This window comes from Bos indicus, chromosome 29 (genome assembly GCF_029378745.1).
Source record: "Bos indicus isolate NIAB-ARS_2022 breed Sahiwal x Tharparkar chromosome 29, NIAB-ARS_B.indTharparkar_mat_pri_1.0, whole genome shotgun sequence".
Taxonomy (NCBI): domain Eukaryota; kingdom Metazoa; phylum Chordata; class Mammalia; order Artiodactyla; family Bovidae; genus Bos; species Bos indicus.
Genome location: NC_091788.1, coordinates 26,697,446 through 26,713,780, shown reverse-complemented (window position 1 = coordinate 26,713,780; position 16,335 = coordinate 26,697,446). Strand labels below are relative to the sequence as shown.

General features: G+C 42.9%; 2 protein-coding genes across 6 annotated transcripts in view; both read left to right on the top strand.

The window, feature by feature from the left end:
• The first annotated feature begins 1,343 nt into the window (after positions 1-1,343).
• On the top strand, positions 1,344-10,988 carry LOC109554446 (L-lactate dehydrogenase A chain). Its single transcript, XM_019954957.2, has 8 exons — positions 1,344-1,498; positions 3,753-3,902; positions 5,445-5,562; positions 6,504-6,677; positions 7,340-7,513; positions 8,157-8,274; positions 9,525-9,648; positions 10,228-10,988. The coding sequence occupies exons 2-8, from the start codon at positions 3,777-3,779 to the stop codon at positions 10,390-10,392; spliced, it is 999 nt and encodes a 332-aa protein (XP_019810516.1). The 5' UTR covers positions 1,344-1,498; positions 3,753-3,776; the 3' UTR covers positions 10,393-10,988.
• Positions 10,989-15,461: 4,473 nt separating this feature from the next.
• Positions 15,462-16,335, top strand: part of LOC109554479 (L-lactate dehydrogenase C chain) — a 33,019-nt gene continuing 32,145 nt past the window's right edge. For 2 of the 5 annotated variants that reach the window (XM_070783077.1, XM_070783079.1), the window contains exons 1-2: positions 15,463-15,573; positions 15,910-16,044. In XM_070783077.1, coding sequence (XP_070639178.1) covers positions 15,919-16,044 — 126 coding nt within the window. In that variant the 5' untranslated portion in view covers positions 15,463-15,573; positions 15,910-15,918. Of the gene's footprint in view, positions 15,789-15,909; positions 16,045-16,335 lie in introns of all 5 variants that reach the window. The other 3 variants (XM_070783078.1, XM_070783076.1, XM_019954998.2) reach the window with 3 other exon arrangements.

The window sequence follows — 16,335 nt, the reverse complement described above, 5'->3', positions numbered from 1 at the left end:
CTACTGACAGCTGTGGTTGCACTGATAGGAAGGCAGGGGCCCAGCCCTGGCTGAATGAGCCCCTTGTTGCAAAGGCTGATGAACCACAGACACTGCTGCAATTCGCCCTGCCCTGAGGAACCCTGGAGAACCTGTGGCTGGCCCTCAGTCCCTCCAGCTGTGTGTTTGGGAAGACAGACTAGATTCCTGAGCCTCCTGGAGTGGTGGGAAAACTGTTTTTTGTTGTTTAGTTGCTAAGTCATCTCTGACTCTTACAACCCCATGAATTGTAGCTGGCCAGGCTCCTCTGTCCATGGGATTTCCCAGGCAAGACTACTGGAGTGGGTTGCCATTCCCTTCTCCAGGGAATCTTCCTGATTCAGGGATCAAACGCGTCTCCTGCACTGGCAGGTGGATTCTTTACCACTAAGCCACCTAGGAAGCCCGGGGAAACTGTTAGGATGTGCTAGAAAGCTGCCCTGTTTTCTGGAGCTGAGCTTAGAGTTTTCCCTTCAAAACCAAGGAACTCACCAGTAGGGATATTTTTCACAGCTGGCAGCTATTAATCGGTGCCCCAGGTGCATGGAGGAAGTGGATTCACCTATACCCTTAAAACATTCATGGGCAGGTAGGACAGGTGAGTCACACACACACTTCTACTGCAAAGCGGTTGGCAGGATGTACAGACTGGTGTGGTGCAAGCAGACAGGAGCGGGATACCAACTCTGTGGGTGTGTGGGGTTGCGGGGAGGGTGAGAAGATGGGTACAGTTGAAAGAGACAGCAGAGGAAGGCCGGCCAGGAACCAGGGTGAGCCAAGGCTGGACGTAAAAATATCACGTTAAAAACATAAGACCTAGGCTGCTCTGGGGCGTGGCTGGGACACAGGTGCTTGACCGGTAGGGCAGCAGGGAGTGCAATCAAGAGGCTGAGGTTTTACTTTGAGTTGTGAGACTTGCAAGTTTTAGCCCTGGGGGACAGGCAGGGTCACGTTTTGGAAATCACACGACTTGGGTTAAGTAGACTGACGCTGTGCTAAGAATTTTCTTTTTTTCAACAAATATTCTGTCGAGTGTCGGTTATGTGCTAGAAGTTGGGCAGTGGGGAACTGCGGCAAAAATTCAGGTTGAGCATTCCTTGAAAGTAACTTCCACATTTTATGGAAGAGGAAATGGAGGGTCGGCTTGATCCCGGCTTACGGCTCTGTGTTTTGTGCCAGAGATAGCACACCTCTGCTCAGTCCTTCTGAAGTCTCGGCGCACGTGGGTCGGCCCGCCTGCGGGTCCTCCGCCTGCGCGCGCCGCCGGGGCATCTTCACCGCCCAGCCCGGCTGGGAGCCCGCCCCCACCCCAGCGCACACGTGGGTTCTCGCACGTCCGCCCGGTTCCCCCTTGACGTCAGCCTCGCGGTTCCATTTAAGGCCCCTCCCGCGCCCCACTCCGAGTACCGGAGCTGCTGCAGCCAAGTCCGGATCCCACGCCGTGCGCCTCCGACGCCCGCCCGCTCGACGGTCACTCCCGGTACGGTCCGGCCTGGCGCTCTCTGCGCCCGAGGGCAAGGGCGATCGCTCTAGGCTTCACTGGCCCAGGCGCTGCCCATGGGGGGGTCCCCGCTCTTGGGAGGTGTAGGCGCTGCTTCCAAAGGGCATAGTCCTGAGACCTGGGCGGTGGCCCCACACTACCAAATGGTCTCGGGGGCCGGCTCCTGAACGGCTGCTGCTGCTCTAAGTGGGCACAATGGCCTCTGGCCGGGCTGGGGAACCAAGGAGGTGGTCACACCTAACCTGGGGTCGAAGGTCCGGGTAGATGCAGACGGAATAGGAGACGACTGGTTGGGGAGGGGGGATTGGGGGATGGAGTACACCCCCGGGCTTGAAATGAGCAAGCCGCACGGAGCTTGAAGTCAGGTTGCCGGAGTCCACGGAACCGAAAAAGCTTCAGCAGTCTGGGGCGGATTCCCGGAAGCTGGAAAGCCGCTGGGTGCGCTCGGATCGCATTGTAATCCTGGCATTCTTGGGAGGTGGGCTCCTTGGGGCAGCCGCTGCCTGCAGATGAGAAGGAGTTCTTGGCGCAAGTTACTTTTGTTAAGCAGCTGCCGCTGTATCGGTCGCTGAACTAGACGTGGTGCATATAAATACGAAGGAGAAAGGGTACCAGCTCTCCCGCGTCTCAGTAGAATCAGAGGATTATCTGGTACCTTCATCTCCTTTTAACAAACGGGGAACCTAAGGCCGATTAGGGCATCTCTAAGGTCACAGTGAGGGCCTGGCAGAGTTGGGGGGAGATAGACCCTCTTTCTCCAGGGCTCCACTTCCCATCCGTATCCCCACACTGAAGGGAGCGTTGGAGCCCAGAGCTTCGGTTTTGGTGAAACCAGGAGATGTCTGCAGAAAGCACTCCCTTCCCCCTGCCGGGCTGCAGAAACCTTTCAGGGCTGTCTAGAAATAGCAATGATTTGTCAGGAGAGACTCGATTCCAGCTTGGTGACTCTGGGCTGCCTGCCTGTAAGTCCTCTCAGATATTTTTGCCCTTTGGAGCAGTGTCAAGATTAGACGTAGTGCTTTCGGGATGCAATCTATGAAAATCTCTCCAGTGAACGCAGAACCACCCCTACCCAACCCTACCCCCCACCCCCCACCTCCCTGGCTCTGGAAATCGAGGCTTCCACCAAGAGGAACTTTACTGATGAACTTTAGGGGTCTCTGCAGCTACTGCTACATTCCCTGTAGTAACAAAATTTCCTTATATCAGTCCTCACGCCTTTGCAACTAAGATCACGGCAGAAGCCACGCGAGGTGCCTCCATGTGAATTGGCTAACAGCCCCTGGTGCCTGGTATCAAGATTTAAACTCTGGTTCTGGCAGCGCGCCAGGCCGGGGAGGCAGCCAGCCGGGCTTCACGAACAAGTGTGCTTCAGAGCACGAGTTCAGTCTGGAAAAGTCTTTTGATTCCGAGCTCATTCAGACCCACAGAGCAGTAGACTCCCTCCTTATCAGGTCCGCTTACGGGCGGGGCTCTGCAAGCCAGCGCCGGGCTGTCCGGGCTAGCGCTCACCTCTCAGTAGCCAGCGGCGCGGAGGCACTCGGCTCTGGCCTCCACCCAGCGCTGTGAAGTGCGCTTGCGCACAAGATGAGCGGCGCGGTGCTTGGGTGGGGGAGGGGCGGCCGCTAATCTTCCGGGTCTGGGCGGGGCGTAAACTCCGCGGGCCTCTGCACACTGGCCACTGGATGTTCACTGCTTCTTCGGGGCGGGGGTTGGGGACAGGGAGGCGAAAACTAGAGCTGCGCATGAGCAGAGCTCCCACGGGTTCCGGCTAGTGTGTGAAGGCGGTTAGAGCCGCTTTATGCACGTATCTGTGGTCCTTGCAGTGCTTGGCAAGAGTCCTGGGGATTGGAATAGAGCTGTACCTGTGGTCCTTAAGGGCTTGGCAGGAGCCCAAGGTGGGCCGGCGGCTTATAGCGATCTTGTTTGAAGAAAGGCTAGCTCCACTTGGAGTTAATAAGTCAAGATGAGTAAGCCTTCAGGAGGCTATACTTATACCCAAACTTCTGTATTATTTTTCCACGCCAAGGTGAGGAACTTTATACCAAGACCAGAGCCCGGCATTAGGCCTTTCAGTTCTTCTTTGTCTCTTCGTAGGTTTCTTCCCTCCTCCCCCGCTTTTAGTCATTTCTTGTGATTTTTAGGGGCAGGTATCCCAAAAAGAAGCAAAAGAAGCTTTTTCAGAACAGTTTTCGGAAGGATGCAAGTGACAGGGCATGTTTTTCCCTTATAGGTTCCTTTAGGGTCTAAGTCCAAGATGGCAACTCTCAAGGATCAGCTGATTCAGAATCTTCTTAAGGAAGAACATGTCCCCCAGAATAAGATTACAATTGTTGGGGTTGGTGCTGTTGGCATGGCCTGTGCCATCAGTATCTTAATGAAGGTAAGTGAGAGCCTTGCACTTTGCAAGTCCCTTAAAGATACCTTGACTCCACCCGTCTACCATTTACTCTCCAAGATTGCATTATCACATTGTATATACAAATATATAAGCTCATGCACTCACTGAAAGAACTTCATGTGAAACAAACTTTTTAAAACCTGATGCTAAACCAAAAGGGTTATCTAAACTACAAAAATTAAAGGTTTCTAGGTTGGAAACCCAGTTCCTTAAATTCGCTGTGCTTTATTTAACCTCGTTAGTTGCCTACAAATGAAAAAGTAGAGTCTATGCCTTTAAGCAAGCTAAAATTATTTAAAAGTAATTTTTGAATTGAAATTGATGCATATACATGGTAAAATTAAACTGAATGTGGGAAGTCTTTTGCCCATAGTAATCCCATCTGCCCCGCTCCTTGGGTAGCAGTTTTGGTATCAATAGTGGAACTAACATTTAATTAGAAAAAATTTGTGAATGAATAAAAAACACTTTTTATAGCATTCAAGCCTGGTTTGTATTAAAAAGAAATTGAGAGAGCTTACAATATTAAAATATTTTGAAGTTCAGATTTGGAGTTACTAGTAAGAAAGTGAAGTGATGAATTCTGGATTCTGAACAAAAAGGACTGAAATGAGAAGGGACTGAAGGCAGAAATGAGCTCTGCAAAGGTCTTGTAATCACGAAAGTTGCTGTGTGTGTTCTTAAAAGAGACCACATGTTATTCAAAGTCTTCATTTGGATCAGACATTGATGCCATTTATTTCTCCCAAACCAGTGAACCACCTGTGGTCGTTTTCTGTGATGCCCCCTAACTCAGGTGTGGCTAAGAGTAACTGGCAGACCACTTATTACACTGTAAATGATTAGGGGTAGATCTGCACCTCAGCTCTTATAATCTCTTTGGTTGTGATAGTCCACATTCCATTTGTATTAAAGCTATTATTGGTGCTCCTTGTCTGAGATGCACCTATGAACTTCTGTAGGTTCACTTGAAAGGATATTTTTCACCAACATTTTGTAATGCACAAATCTGTCTATAAGTAAAACTTTTATGTTGATTAACATATGGAAAACATGTAACCAGGGAATGATCTAGAATACCACTTTTTAGGCCTTAATACTAGTTGGTATCATCTATTTAATGACTAACAACCTAAAATCAATGTGTAAAACTGAATTCGAGAGACTAAATAGAGCAGTTTCACATGACGGGGGGGTACTCACTGCAAATTCGGTGTTCTGCTTCTAAATAGAGCAGTTTCACATGACGGGGGGGTACTCACTGCAAATTCGGTGTTCTGCTGCTGTGCAGTGGTGGTGGAGCCCTTGCCGAGGGTGCTCCAGTGAGAGAGGGGGTCAGTTCTTTTTCCTATGTATATGTCATCTATGAGTGAGCTTTTAATGGGAGCCTGCCTCTACTTTGAGGTACGTACTGATGATAAAGTAGCAGAATTCTCCTATACCAGAAATATGGAAATTTTTCATGCTTGTCTAAAAATTTGGAAATGGCTATTTTCCACTGAACTAAAATTTTATGTCTTTCAGGACTTGGCAGATGAAGTTGCTCTTGTTGATGTCATGGAAGATAAACTGAAGGGAGAGATGATGGATCTCCAACATGGCAGCCTTTTCCTTAGAACACCAAAAATTGTCTCTGGCAAAGGTTGATTTTGGCAAATTTATATTACATTCTGTGTCAGGCTTAATTCTTTATCAGGCTTGAAAATCCTATCAGTTCTTCAAAGACTTCTTCTTTATACAGGATAAGAGAGCCTTTTGAACAATTTTGCATTGGTATCTATAGATATCAATGTTTGAATTTCCAAAAGTGTTTTTAAATGAAAACCCAGTTTGTCCATGATGTGGAAAACATCTGAATTATAATATAACTAGCAAAGCTTCTTGGGTTCATAGTTTACCACATTGCTTCAAATAGTTAAATACACTTACTTCCATTACTTCCTTTCATACACTAACACAAGGTAGAGACCAGGGTAAATGAGCCTGTTCAGATATTCCTGGCTTGACCCTGTCACACTTTACAAGCACCAGCCAGGAAACGGACATGGGCCGAAATAGTCTGTTTTAACACTTGAAAACCATTGACCATTTATCTGATAGATTACTCGTTTCATTGTCTTCAACCCAGGATTAACCATACTGTGCCACAGGATATATAGAAGCAAGACATGCTTGATAAGTGTGAAGTTGCCTCTGCTTTAAAGAAAAAACCCATCCCTGAGCTGATATGACCACAATTAAGTAGAAATAGGAATATGGAAAAGTGTTAAGCTCAGGCGGCAAAAAATTGGGGTGTGTCTCATTTGATATGAATGTGAAATAAATGTGATTCCTTTCAGCTCCCCCCAGTCATAGTTATATAAAGCCACAACCTACTTACATAATACAAGGAAGGTGTCGGTGTAGTCTTCCTCCATGTAAGTGGCCACAGTGATAAAACTCCAAAAGTAAAGGAGTCTGGGCATATATATGCCACATACACAAAACCCTGATAAAACTGTCCATTTAAAAAGTTAATGGAACAAATTTTTGCTGGAGTTTTCTTAAAAGCCTTAATCTAGTTATTGTTTCTCTTTTGTCTAGACTATAATGTGACAGCAAACTCCAGGCTGGTTATTATCACAGCTGGGGCACGTCAGCAAGAGGGAGAGAGCCGTCTGAATTTGGTCCAGCGTAACGTGAACATCTTTAAATTCATCATTCCTAATATTGTAAAATACAGCCCAAATTGCAAGTTGCTTGTTGTTTCCAATCCAGGTGAGACTTTTAATGGCATAAAAATAGATGAGCTAGAGTAAAACTGATAGTATGTATCATAATCTATATATATTTCTCATATTTTTCATTTTCCTCCTGAGAGTGAATTTGTGTTTTTGTAAAATAGTTACATTTAAAACATCAAGGGGAAACAAAGTCTTTAATGTAGTTGGCACTTTAAAATTTGTAACTTGCCTAGGAAGACCTTGGATAAGGAATAATTATGAATAATGTGTTATTGATGCACAACTTATTTTCATTAAACTACACTTCTTGAATTCTTAATGTATTTGTTATACACAATACAGAGGCTTAAAAATATTAACAGAAATATTGATTGGTCATGATAAATACCAAGATCTATACAGAGCCATGAATCTTGAGTAGTCAGTCATTAGCTCATGATTCACATAGTGAAAATGTTAGTCTCTCAATTGTGTCCAACTCTTTGCGACCCCGTGGACTGGGGCCTGCCAGGTTCCTCTGTCCATGGAGTTCTGCAGCGAAAATACTGGAGTGGGTAGCCATTCCATTTTCCAGGGGATCTTCCCGACTCAGGGATCAAACCCGGGTCTCCTGCATTGTGGGCAGATTTGTTACCTTCTGAGCTACCAGGAAAGCCCAATTTACATAATACCTCTGCCTAAATGTTTTCTCCACAGTCGATATTTTGACCTATGTGGCTTGGAAGATAAGTGGCTTTCCCAAAAACCGTGTTATTGGAAGTGGTTGCAATCTGGATTCAGCTCGCTTCCGTTATCTCATGGGGGAGAGGCTGGGAGTTCACCCATTAAGCTGCCATGGGTGGATCCTTGGGGAGCATGGTGACTCTAGTGGTAAGTATGACTTCTTTTATTGTTTGTAAAAAGATTGTGTAAAAAAATTGACAGGAGTATAATTACTGAATCAGAGTCTAAATCAGATATCCATTTATTAGGGTAGATGGTTTCCAGAAATCTTATCTCTTGGTATAATTATATGCTAGAATTGTTAAAGATTTTAGCCATTTTTGTGTGACATATTTTGGTATAAGGGATGAGGAATGAAATTTATTACAATGAACATATTAAATAAGATGATAGTTCTTAATATCACAGCTGTTTATAGGCAAACTGCTTGTCCTGAAAAGGTCAGCTGATCCAAATGCAATGTATGAGAAAAAATCTGTTATCACAGTTGAAAGATGTTATAATTTGTGCAGAGTTCTCGGTTCCTATGGCAAGAAAATTCCTCTTAAGATCTCATAATATCCCGTCTCAATATTTCCCATTAGGAAAAAGCAGATTAGCATACAGTGAAAATTCTTAGCTTTACATAATTTAATCAGAGAAAATCTAAAAGTATTGGTAGTCTTGACCACCTACCAAAAGGGGATAATCTTCCTCAAATAAGAAAACACAGTTTTTGGAGAATGGGTCAGAATTACTGGTCAGCTAGGCAGTGCTTGGGAGTGAATATATTCTGTACTCTTTTGTTTAGTGCCTGTATGGAGTGGAGTGAATGTTGCTGGTGTCTCCCTGAAGAATTTACACCCTGAATTAGGCACTGATGCAGATAAGGAACAGTGGAAAGCGGTTCACAAACAAGTGGTTGACAGGTAATAGATCTCATAGTTTGTAACAGGTTAAAATTTATTATTTTTATTTAAGAAATTAAAAGTTTTGGAAATGCCCTGGTTGTCTAGTGGTTAGGACTTGAGCTTTCACTGCCGAACTTGTGAGTTCATCCCTGGTTGAGGAACTGAGATCTGGCGAGCCCTGCACGTGGCCAGAAAGATAAAAGATGAAAAGTTTAATAACCTGTGCATTTGGTAACTGTCAGAAAACTTGTTTTCTAAAGCTTGTTAAAACTCGTACTATAAAACAGGTAAAGGTATTAGATATTGCAGGCATGTGTTAATGTTACAGTTTATAGTATGATAATTCTTCCTGTATTTGTAAACGAAGATATAAAACAAGTCTACCTGATTTGAGATTCAGTCTTTACTTCAAAAGCATGTATCATTGATTTAGTTAGGAATAAGAATTTTTTAATCTAAGTTCTTATAATCATGAATACAAATACAACTAGCTGCTTGTTTACTCAGATTATAAAGTTTTAAGCAAGATACAAATTCATCATGGTACAAAAAAATAATTAACTGTTAGAAATTGTTCAAATAAGGAAACTTGCAACTTACTGGCATTATTTACTTTAAATAAGGTAGCCATGTGTAGACCTCAGGTCTATGGAATTGAAGAATGAATCATGATTGGTCTAAGCAAGGCCCTCTGATTTGTATTTATTAAAACCTGTGACCCCATCATCCAACCCAAGAAATGTTGACAGTTGCTGTCAACTAACTGTAGTGTTTGTTGAATTGGAATTCTTAGGCTGCTGGTGCTTGGAAATGAGTGGATTCTGTGCTCTTCCCACTTACCTCTCTACGCCTAACCCCCCACCCCCACATACACACTCCTGAGATAATCCCAAGTCAAGCATGCAATATGTAATCTTCTCGGATCTGCTTTTTTAAGTTTAGCATTGCCTTTATAAGAATCATCTATTTTGTTGCCTGAGCCATAGTTGTTTGTTTTGACAGCTATGTATAATTTATCCATCCTCCCGTTGAAGAGCACTGGGGTTGTTGCCAGGTTCTTGCTATTACCAACAGTACTATTGTAAACATCCCCATACATGATATCCTGGCATACATGTGCAAGGGTTATACTTAGGTATATAATGCAACTTTATTATTTATATAGTATTACTTATTATATCAGTGATTTCTTATAAAGCACGTGTTCAGTGAAAGCTTTTTCTTTGTTCCTCCTACCCTACTTTTTCCTGTCCTTCGCTATCCTACAGTGCTTATGAGGTGATCAAACTGAAAGGCTACACATCCTGGGCCATTGGACTGTCAGTGGCCGATTTGGCAGAAAGTATAATGAAGAATCTTAGGCGGGTGCATCCGATTTCCACCATGATTAAGGTAGGTCTGTGTAGTAAAATGTACTTGAATGCCGTTATTTCCTGTTTTGTTTTTTTTAAACTCATTTCAGAAAGCAATTAGATTAAGGTAAGTCCTCAATCATTGATTTGAGTGAAATTAGTACACCTGCAGCTTTCTTTTTTGAAAAGACATGGTTGAGCTTTAGGATTAATGTCTACTAGTACTGTGGTTATTAACACATAGCTACTTAATAATGACCTGTTGACTGAAAAACTTGATTCAATTTTGTTGATGAGTGGAAGACTATAAAAGACACAAATTTTTCTCCTTTGGGGAAAAATAGAAATCACGCTCAAAGTTACCAAAGTGTCAGACAATAAAAATTGGGAAGTATGAGGGGTAATAGCAATAATATAGATTTTCTTTTAGAATGGAAGTCTTGCTGCTATTTTAATGACTTTCTTTTACACTGTTCATTACATCCTAAGTGAAAATCTAGGAAGAAATTTTACTTGCCAAGTTGTATTAAGTAAGCTTCATGATTGTAGAGAATAGAAAGTCTTGGGAGATCCCAGAATGCATAGAAAAAACATAAAATATTTTTCATTTCATCCTCAGGGTCTCTATGGAATAAAAGAGGATGTCTTCCTTAGTGTTCCTTGCATCTTGGGACAGAATGGAATCTCAGACGTTGTGAAAGTGACTCTGACTCATGAAGAAGAGGCCTGTTTGAAGAAGAGTGCAGATACACTTTGGGGGATCCAGAAAGAACTGCAGTTTTAAAGTCTTCTAATGTTGTATCACTTCACTGTCTAGGCTACACAGGATTTTAGTTGGAGGTTGTAATTCATATTGTCCTTTATATCTGATCTGTGATTAAAACAGTAATGTTAAGACAGCCTAGGAAAAAATCAATTTCCTAATGTTAGAAATAGGAATGGTTCATAAAACCCTGCTGGATGGCAAGGAATGGTTCATGAAACCTTGCAGCTGTACCCTGATGCTGGATGGCACTTACCTTGTGTGGTCCTAAATTGGTTTGTCAAATAATTCAACTTCCTCAAGAGGTACCACTGCCCATGTTGCAGATGCTACAGTTGCCCTTCAAACCAGATGTGTATTTACTGTGTAATATAACCTCTGGTTCCTTTAGCCAAGGTGCCTAGTCCAACTTTTTTCCCTCCAGTTGATCACTTCCTGGGATCCAATGTACAAATCCAGTATTGCATGCCATGTGCATAACTGTTCTAAAGAATCTTATGTACTGTATGTATCAGAATAGTGTACATTGCCTTGTAATGTAAAAAGGGAAAATTACATAAATAATGCAACCAACTAAGTTATACCAACTAAAACAATAAATAAAGCTTGAACAGTGACTACTCTGTTAATTAAGATACAAAGTCGTAAAGCTGTTATTTGTTCATTACATAAATGGGAGCCACTGGGTTATTGGGCTATACTACACTGATTTTTTTAAGGGGTACTGTTTACTAATAATGAGACTTTATTAACATATTAAGGGTGTGATTAGATTGGCTAGACTGTTTTGTTACCATTTCCATTGTAATCATTTTAATATACTAAGCCCTCAAATATTATGAGATAATTTGATTATAGTGCTAATCATAACTGGTACTCTACAATTCACATAGGTAATACCCTATCAGTTCAGTTCAGTCAATCAGTTGTGTCTGACTCTGCAACCCCATGAATCGCAGCATGCCAGGCCTCCCTGTCCATCACCCACTCCCAGAGTTCACTCAAACTCATGTCCATCAAGTCGATGATGCCACCCAGCCATCTCATCCTCTGTCGTCCCCTTCTCCTCCTGCCCCCAATCTCTCCCAGCATCAGGGTCTTTTCCAATGAGTCCACTCTTTGCATGAGGTGGCCTAACTATTGGAGTTTCAGCCTCAGCATCAGTCCTTCCAATGAACACCCAGGACTGATCTTTAGGATGGACTGGTTGGATCTCCTTGCAGTCCAAGGGACTCTCAGGAGTCTTCTCCAACACCACAGTTCAAAAGCATCAATTCTTCAGCGCTCAGCTTGCTTTATAGTCCAACTCTCACATCCATACATGACCACTGGAAGAACCATAGCCTTGACTAGATGGACCTTTGTTGGCAAGGTAATATCTCTGCTTTTCAATATGCTATCTAGGTTGGTCATAACTTTCCTTCCAAGGAGTAAGTGTCTTTTAATTTCATGTCTGAAATCACCATCTGCAGTGATTTTGGAGCCTAAAAATATAAAGTCTGACACTGTTTCCACTGTTTCCCATCTATTTCCCATGATGTGATGGGACCAGATGCCATGATCTTCATTTTCTGAATGTTGAGCTTTAAGCCAACTTTTTCACTCTCCTCTTTCATCAAGAGGCTTTTTAGTTCCTCTTCACTTTCTGCCTTAAGGGTGGTGTCATCTGCATATCTGAGGTTATTGATATTTCTCCTGGCAATCTTGACTCCAGCTTGTGCTTCTTTCAGCCCAGCATTTCTCCTGATGTACTCTGCATATAAGTTAAATAAGCAGGGTGACAATATACAGCCTTGACGTACTCCTTTTCCTATTTGGAACCAGTCTGTTCCATGTCCAGTTCTAACTGTTGCTTCCTGACCTGCATACAGGTTTCTCAAGAGGCAGGTCAGGTTGTCTGGTATTCCCATCTCTTGAAGAATTTTCCACAGTTTATTGTGATCCACACAGTCAAAGGCTTTGGCATAGTCAATAAAGCAGAAATAGATGTTTTTCTGGAACTCTCTTGCTTTTTCCATGATCCAGTGGATGTTGGCAATTTGATCTCTGGTTCCTCTGCCTTTTCTAAAACTAGCTTGAACATGTGGAAGTTCATGGTTCACATATTGCTGAAGCCTGGCTTGGAGAATTTTGAGCATTACTTTACTAGAGTGTGAGATGAGTACAATTGTACAGTAGTTTCACATTGTACAGGAGACAGGGATCAAGACCATCCCTATGGAAAAGAAATGCAAAAAAGCAAAATGGCTGTCTGAGGAGGCCTTACAAATAGCTGTGAAAAGAAGAGAAGTGAAAAGCACAGGAGAAAAGGAAAGATATAAGCATCTGAATGCAGAGTTCCAAAGAATAGCAAGAAGAGATAAGAAAGCTTTCCTCAGTGATCAATGCAAAGAAATAGAGGAAAACAACAGAATGGGAAAGACTCTCTTCAAGAAAATTAGAGATACCAAGGGAACATTTCATGCAAAGATGGGCTTGATAAAGGACAGAAATGGTATGGACCTAACAGAAGCAGAAGATATAAAGAAGAGGTGGCAAGAATACACAGAAGAACTGTACAAAAGAGAGCTTCATGACCCAGATAATCACGATGGTGTGATCACTCACCTAGAGACATCCTGGAATATGAAGTCAAGTGGGCCTTAGAAAGCACCAGTACAAAGTTAGTGGAGGTGATGGAAGTCCAGTTGAGCTATTTCAAATCCTGAAAGATGACGCTGTGAAAGTGCTACACTCAATATGCCAGCAAATTTGGAAAACTCATCAGTGGCCACAGGACTGGTAAACGTTAGTTTTCATTCCAATCCCAAAGAAAGGTAACACCCTATACACAGGTGTAAAAAACATTACTTGCCAACTGAACATAAGCAGTGGTTCTGTGCCACTACAGGGGGAGATTTTGTAAGAACCTTCACTCTGGAGGCCAGTAACAACTGTTTTTCAGTCACTTAGTTGTGTCCAACTCTGTGACACCATGGTCTGCAGCATACCAGACTTCCCTGTCCTTCACTATCTCTTGGGAGTTTGTTCAAACTCATGTCCACTGAGTCACTGATGCCATCCAACCATCTCGTGGTACTTAATTTTAAACCAAATAGTCCTGGTAGTTATCTATTCAAAAATTTTCTTTAGATCTCCCTCAAAATATTTCTATAACTATGACCTTCTTCAGGCCTAAAAACCATACTTCCAGAGGTTAACTAGAACAATGTTATGGTCATCACTTCCAAACTTTCCTATTTGAGAGACAGTTAAGAGAACTATGTTTTTTAATGGGTCTCAAATGTAGAAGGATAAGACGAGCCTACATAGGCCTTACAATTAGCTGTTATAATAGGATTTGCCTTCCTATAGACTTCAATAGCCTTAAGATATGTTACAGAGCACAAAATTCACTCTTTTAAAGTGTATAGTTCTATGGATTCACATAGTTATGCAACTATTACCACTAAGAACTGTTAATTATCCCCCCAAAGAAATATTAAGTTATTCCTATACCCTTTTGTAGACTCTGATGCAGTCTTTTAAAAAAACATATTTACCCTTATTTCGTGTTCACACAATAAATTAGCTAATATCAACATGACAAAATGCTTAACAGATTAAATATTTCATGAATTTTCAGATTTAATCTTGTAAAGCTTCCTTACTTTCTGGCACATTACATGTTCCATGTTCACCATGTATCTTCCTGCCCTAGGCAAGGGTAGGCCAACTCTGCAAGGAGCCCTGATTGTTTTTAATGGAATATGATCTCATTTTAATAACCTTGGGAAGTGGACAAAGCAGGCCTTAGCCCCATCTTAAAATAAGTCGCCAGTTGGTAGGAGAAGCAAAGGGGATGTTCAGAATATGTGCCTTGGGCAGGTATGAAGAGCCTCTTTCTTCACCTAAGTAGGAGTTTGATCACTATGAAAATGACACTTCTTTTGGCATGCAGGTGTAGAGCTTGGATCTGGAAGTCATCCAAGTCAGCACTATCTCACAGTCTCTAGTAAATGAGGTACAAGGGCCAGAAGATGTTGTGGAAGTAAACAAGCCAAGTAGTAGTACAGATTCAGTAGCCACTGCCACACCTGAGAAGCCCTTGCCTGGGGCTAGTAATAGGTTGTGAAAAGTGCCATAAGAGAAACGAGAGATGTTGGGAGGGGAATGGTAGTTGATATATTTGTCAAGGAAAGTTAGAGGAACTGCCGTTTTTGTTCAAAACAAAATGAGGAACCAACTTTTGACAAGGGCTGGTGAGGGACAGGGAGGCCTGGCCTGCTGCGATTCATGGGGTCGTAAAGAGTCAGACACGACTGAACGAGTGGACTGAACTGAACTGAACTGGGGAAGAACTTTGCTGACATACGCAACAGCAGAAAGTCCTGAAATGGGAAAAAGCTGTCCAAAAGCTGGAAGGAAGTGGTGTCTTGAGAAGTTGGAGGGATGAAAGGAGGCCACGTATTGACCACTTCTTAGATTGTAGTAAAAATTAGTTAAGTGCATCAGAAAGCCATTGAAGGATTTTAAGCAGACTTACTGCATGATCTAAACTACATTAAAAAAAAAAAAAAAAAAAACTACTAGCTTTTATACAGAAAATGGATTATCTTTTATATTTTGAAAAGGGATTCAGATGCAAGTGATGACAAAAGATGACAGGTGAGGTTGTGTCCCAACCTGTGAGTTATAAATTCCTCGCATAAATTAAAATCACCTTAGAACACTAACCATGCCCTTTTCATTACCACCTTGTTTTCTCAATTCAGCATTTCGAAGCATCGTCCTCAGGATGCTAGTTTTAGCTGGCCCACTGGTGAACAGGAGGTGCTCGCCTGAGAGTTCTTTCCCACGAAGGCTTCGAGCTTGCCCCCTTGCCCCCCAGGTGGGTCTGGTCTCCGAAGTTTCAGCTTTTAAATCAGTCTCAGGCCTAGACCAGCCGAAGGAAATGAAACGACACACCAATATCCCTCTCTTGCACAGTCTTTGAGACCAACTAAAATTCCTTACACGAAGATTACGACAACACGACAGCAGGTACTCACGAACCCACTCACACCAAAGGCCAAGCCCCTGCCAATGCGCCTGCGCACGAGGCGGCCATGGGGCGGAGCTTGTGTGCTGACGGAGAAGAGGCGTGCGTGCGTAGGAGCGTGCTTGCCTAACGGTTCAGACAGTAACGGTCGCTGGGCTTCACGCGTCTACTCACATCGCTATGTAGGTTTTCGTGGTGTAGCTTAAAAAGCGACTTAAAGGTCGTGCGTTGTGCATTCCGGCCTTGGGCCACAAGATAAGCGTTTGTGAGTGACTGGGACTGGAGCGAAAGTGGTGGCTTGGGGCAGGGAGACGTTTTAAAAACTTCTCGGTGCCCCAGTCTCTAACACTGATAGATACACTCGTCGGTTTTCTACCCCTCCACACCTGGCGAGCAGGTATTTTTTTCCTTTGGCTTCCCCCTTCTGACATTCTGCAAACTCAAGAGGTACTTCCATAGATATTAGAGTGATTAGTTCAGGGAGATTGCTTCCTCTGAAATTACATTATCTCTATCAGGTTCTCAAAATGTCATCTGTCAAGGAGCAGCTTATTGAGAATCTAATTGAGGAAGATGAAGTCTCCCAGAGTAAGATCACCATTGTTGGAACTGGTGCTGTAGGCATGGCGTGTGCGATTTGTATCTTGCTGAAGGTAAGTGATAAGCTTATACTGTGGCTGAAAATAAATGAGCACTGATAGGTCTTGTAGATGTTGAGCGCAGGGTTGCAGGGTTAACCCCTTGACAGCAAAGAAGTATCACCTGATTTTTTACTTAAGAAACATTTATTTAGAGTTTACCATGTGTGAAGCATTGCCAGGCTGTGTAAATTTATTCATAGGAGACACACTGATTAAATTATTTTTGTTAAGATTAAAATGTAACCTTAGCAAAATAATGCTAATATTACGGGCTTCCCCGATGGCTCAGCTGGTAAAGAATCG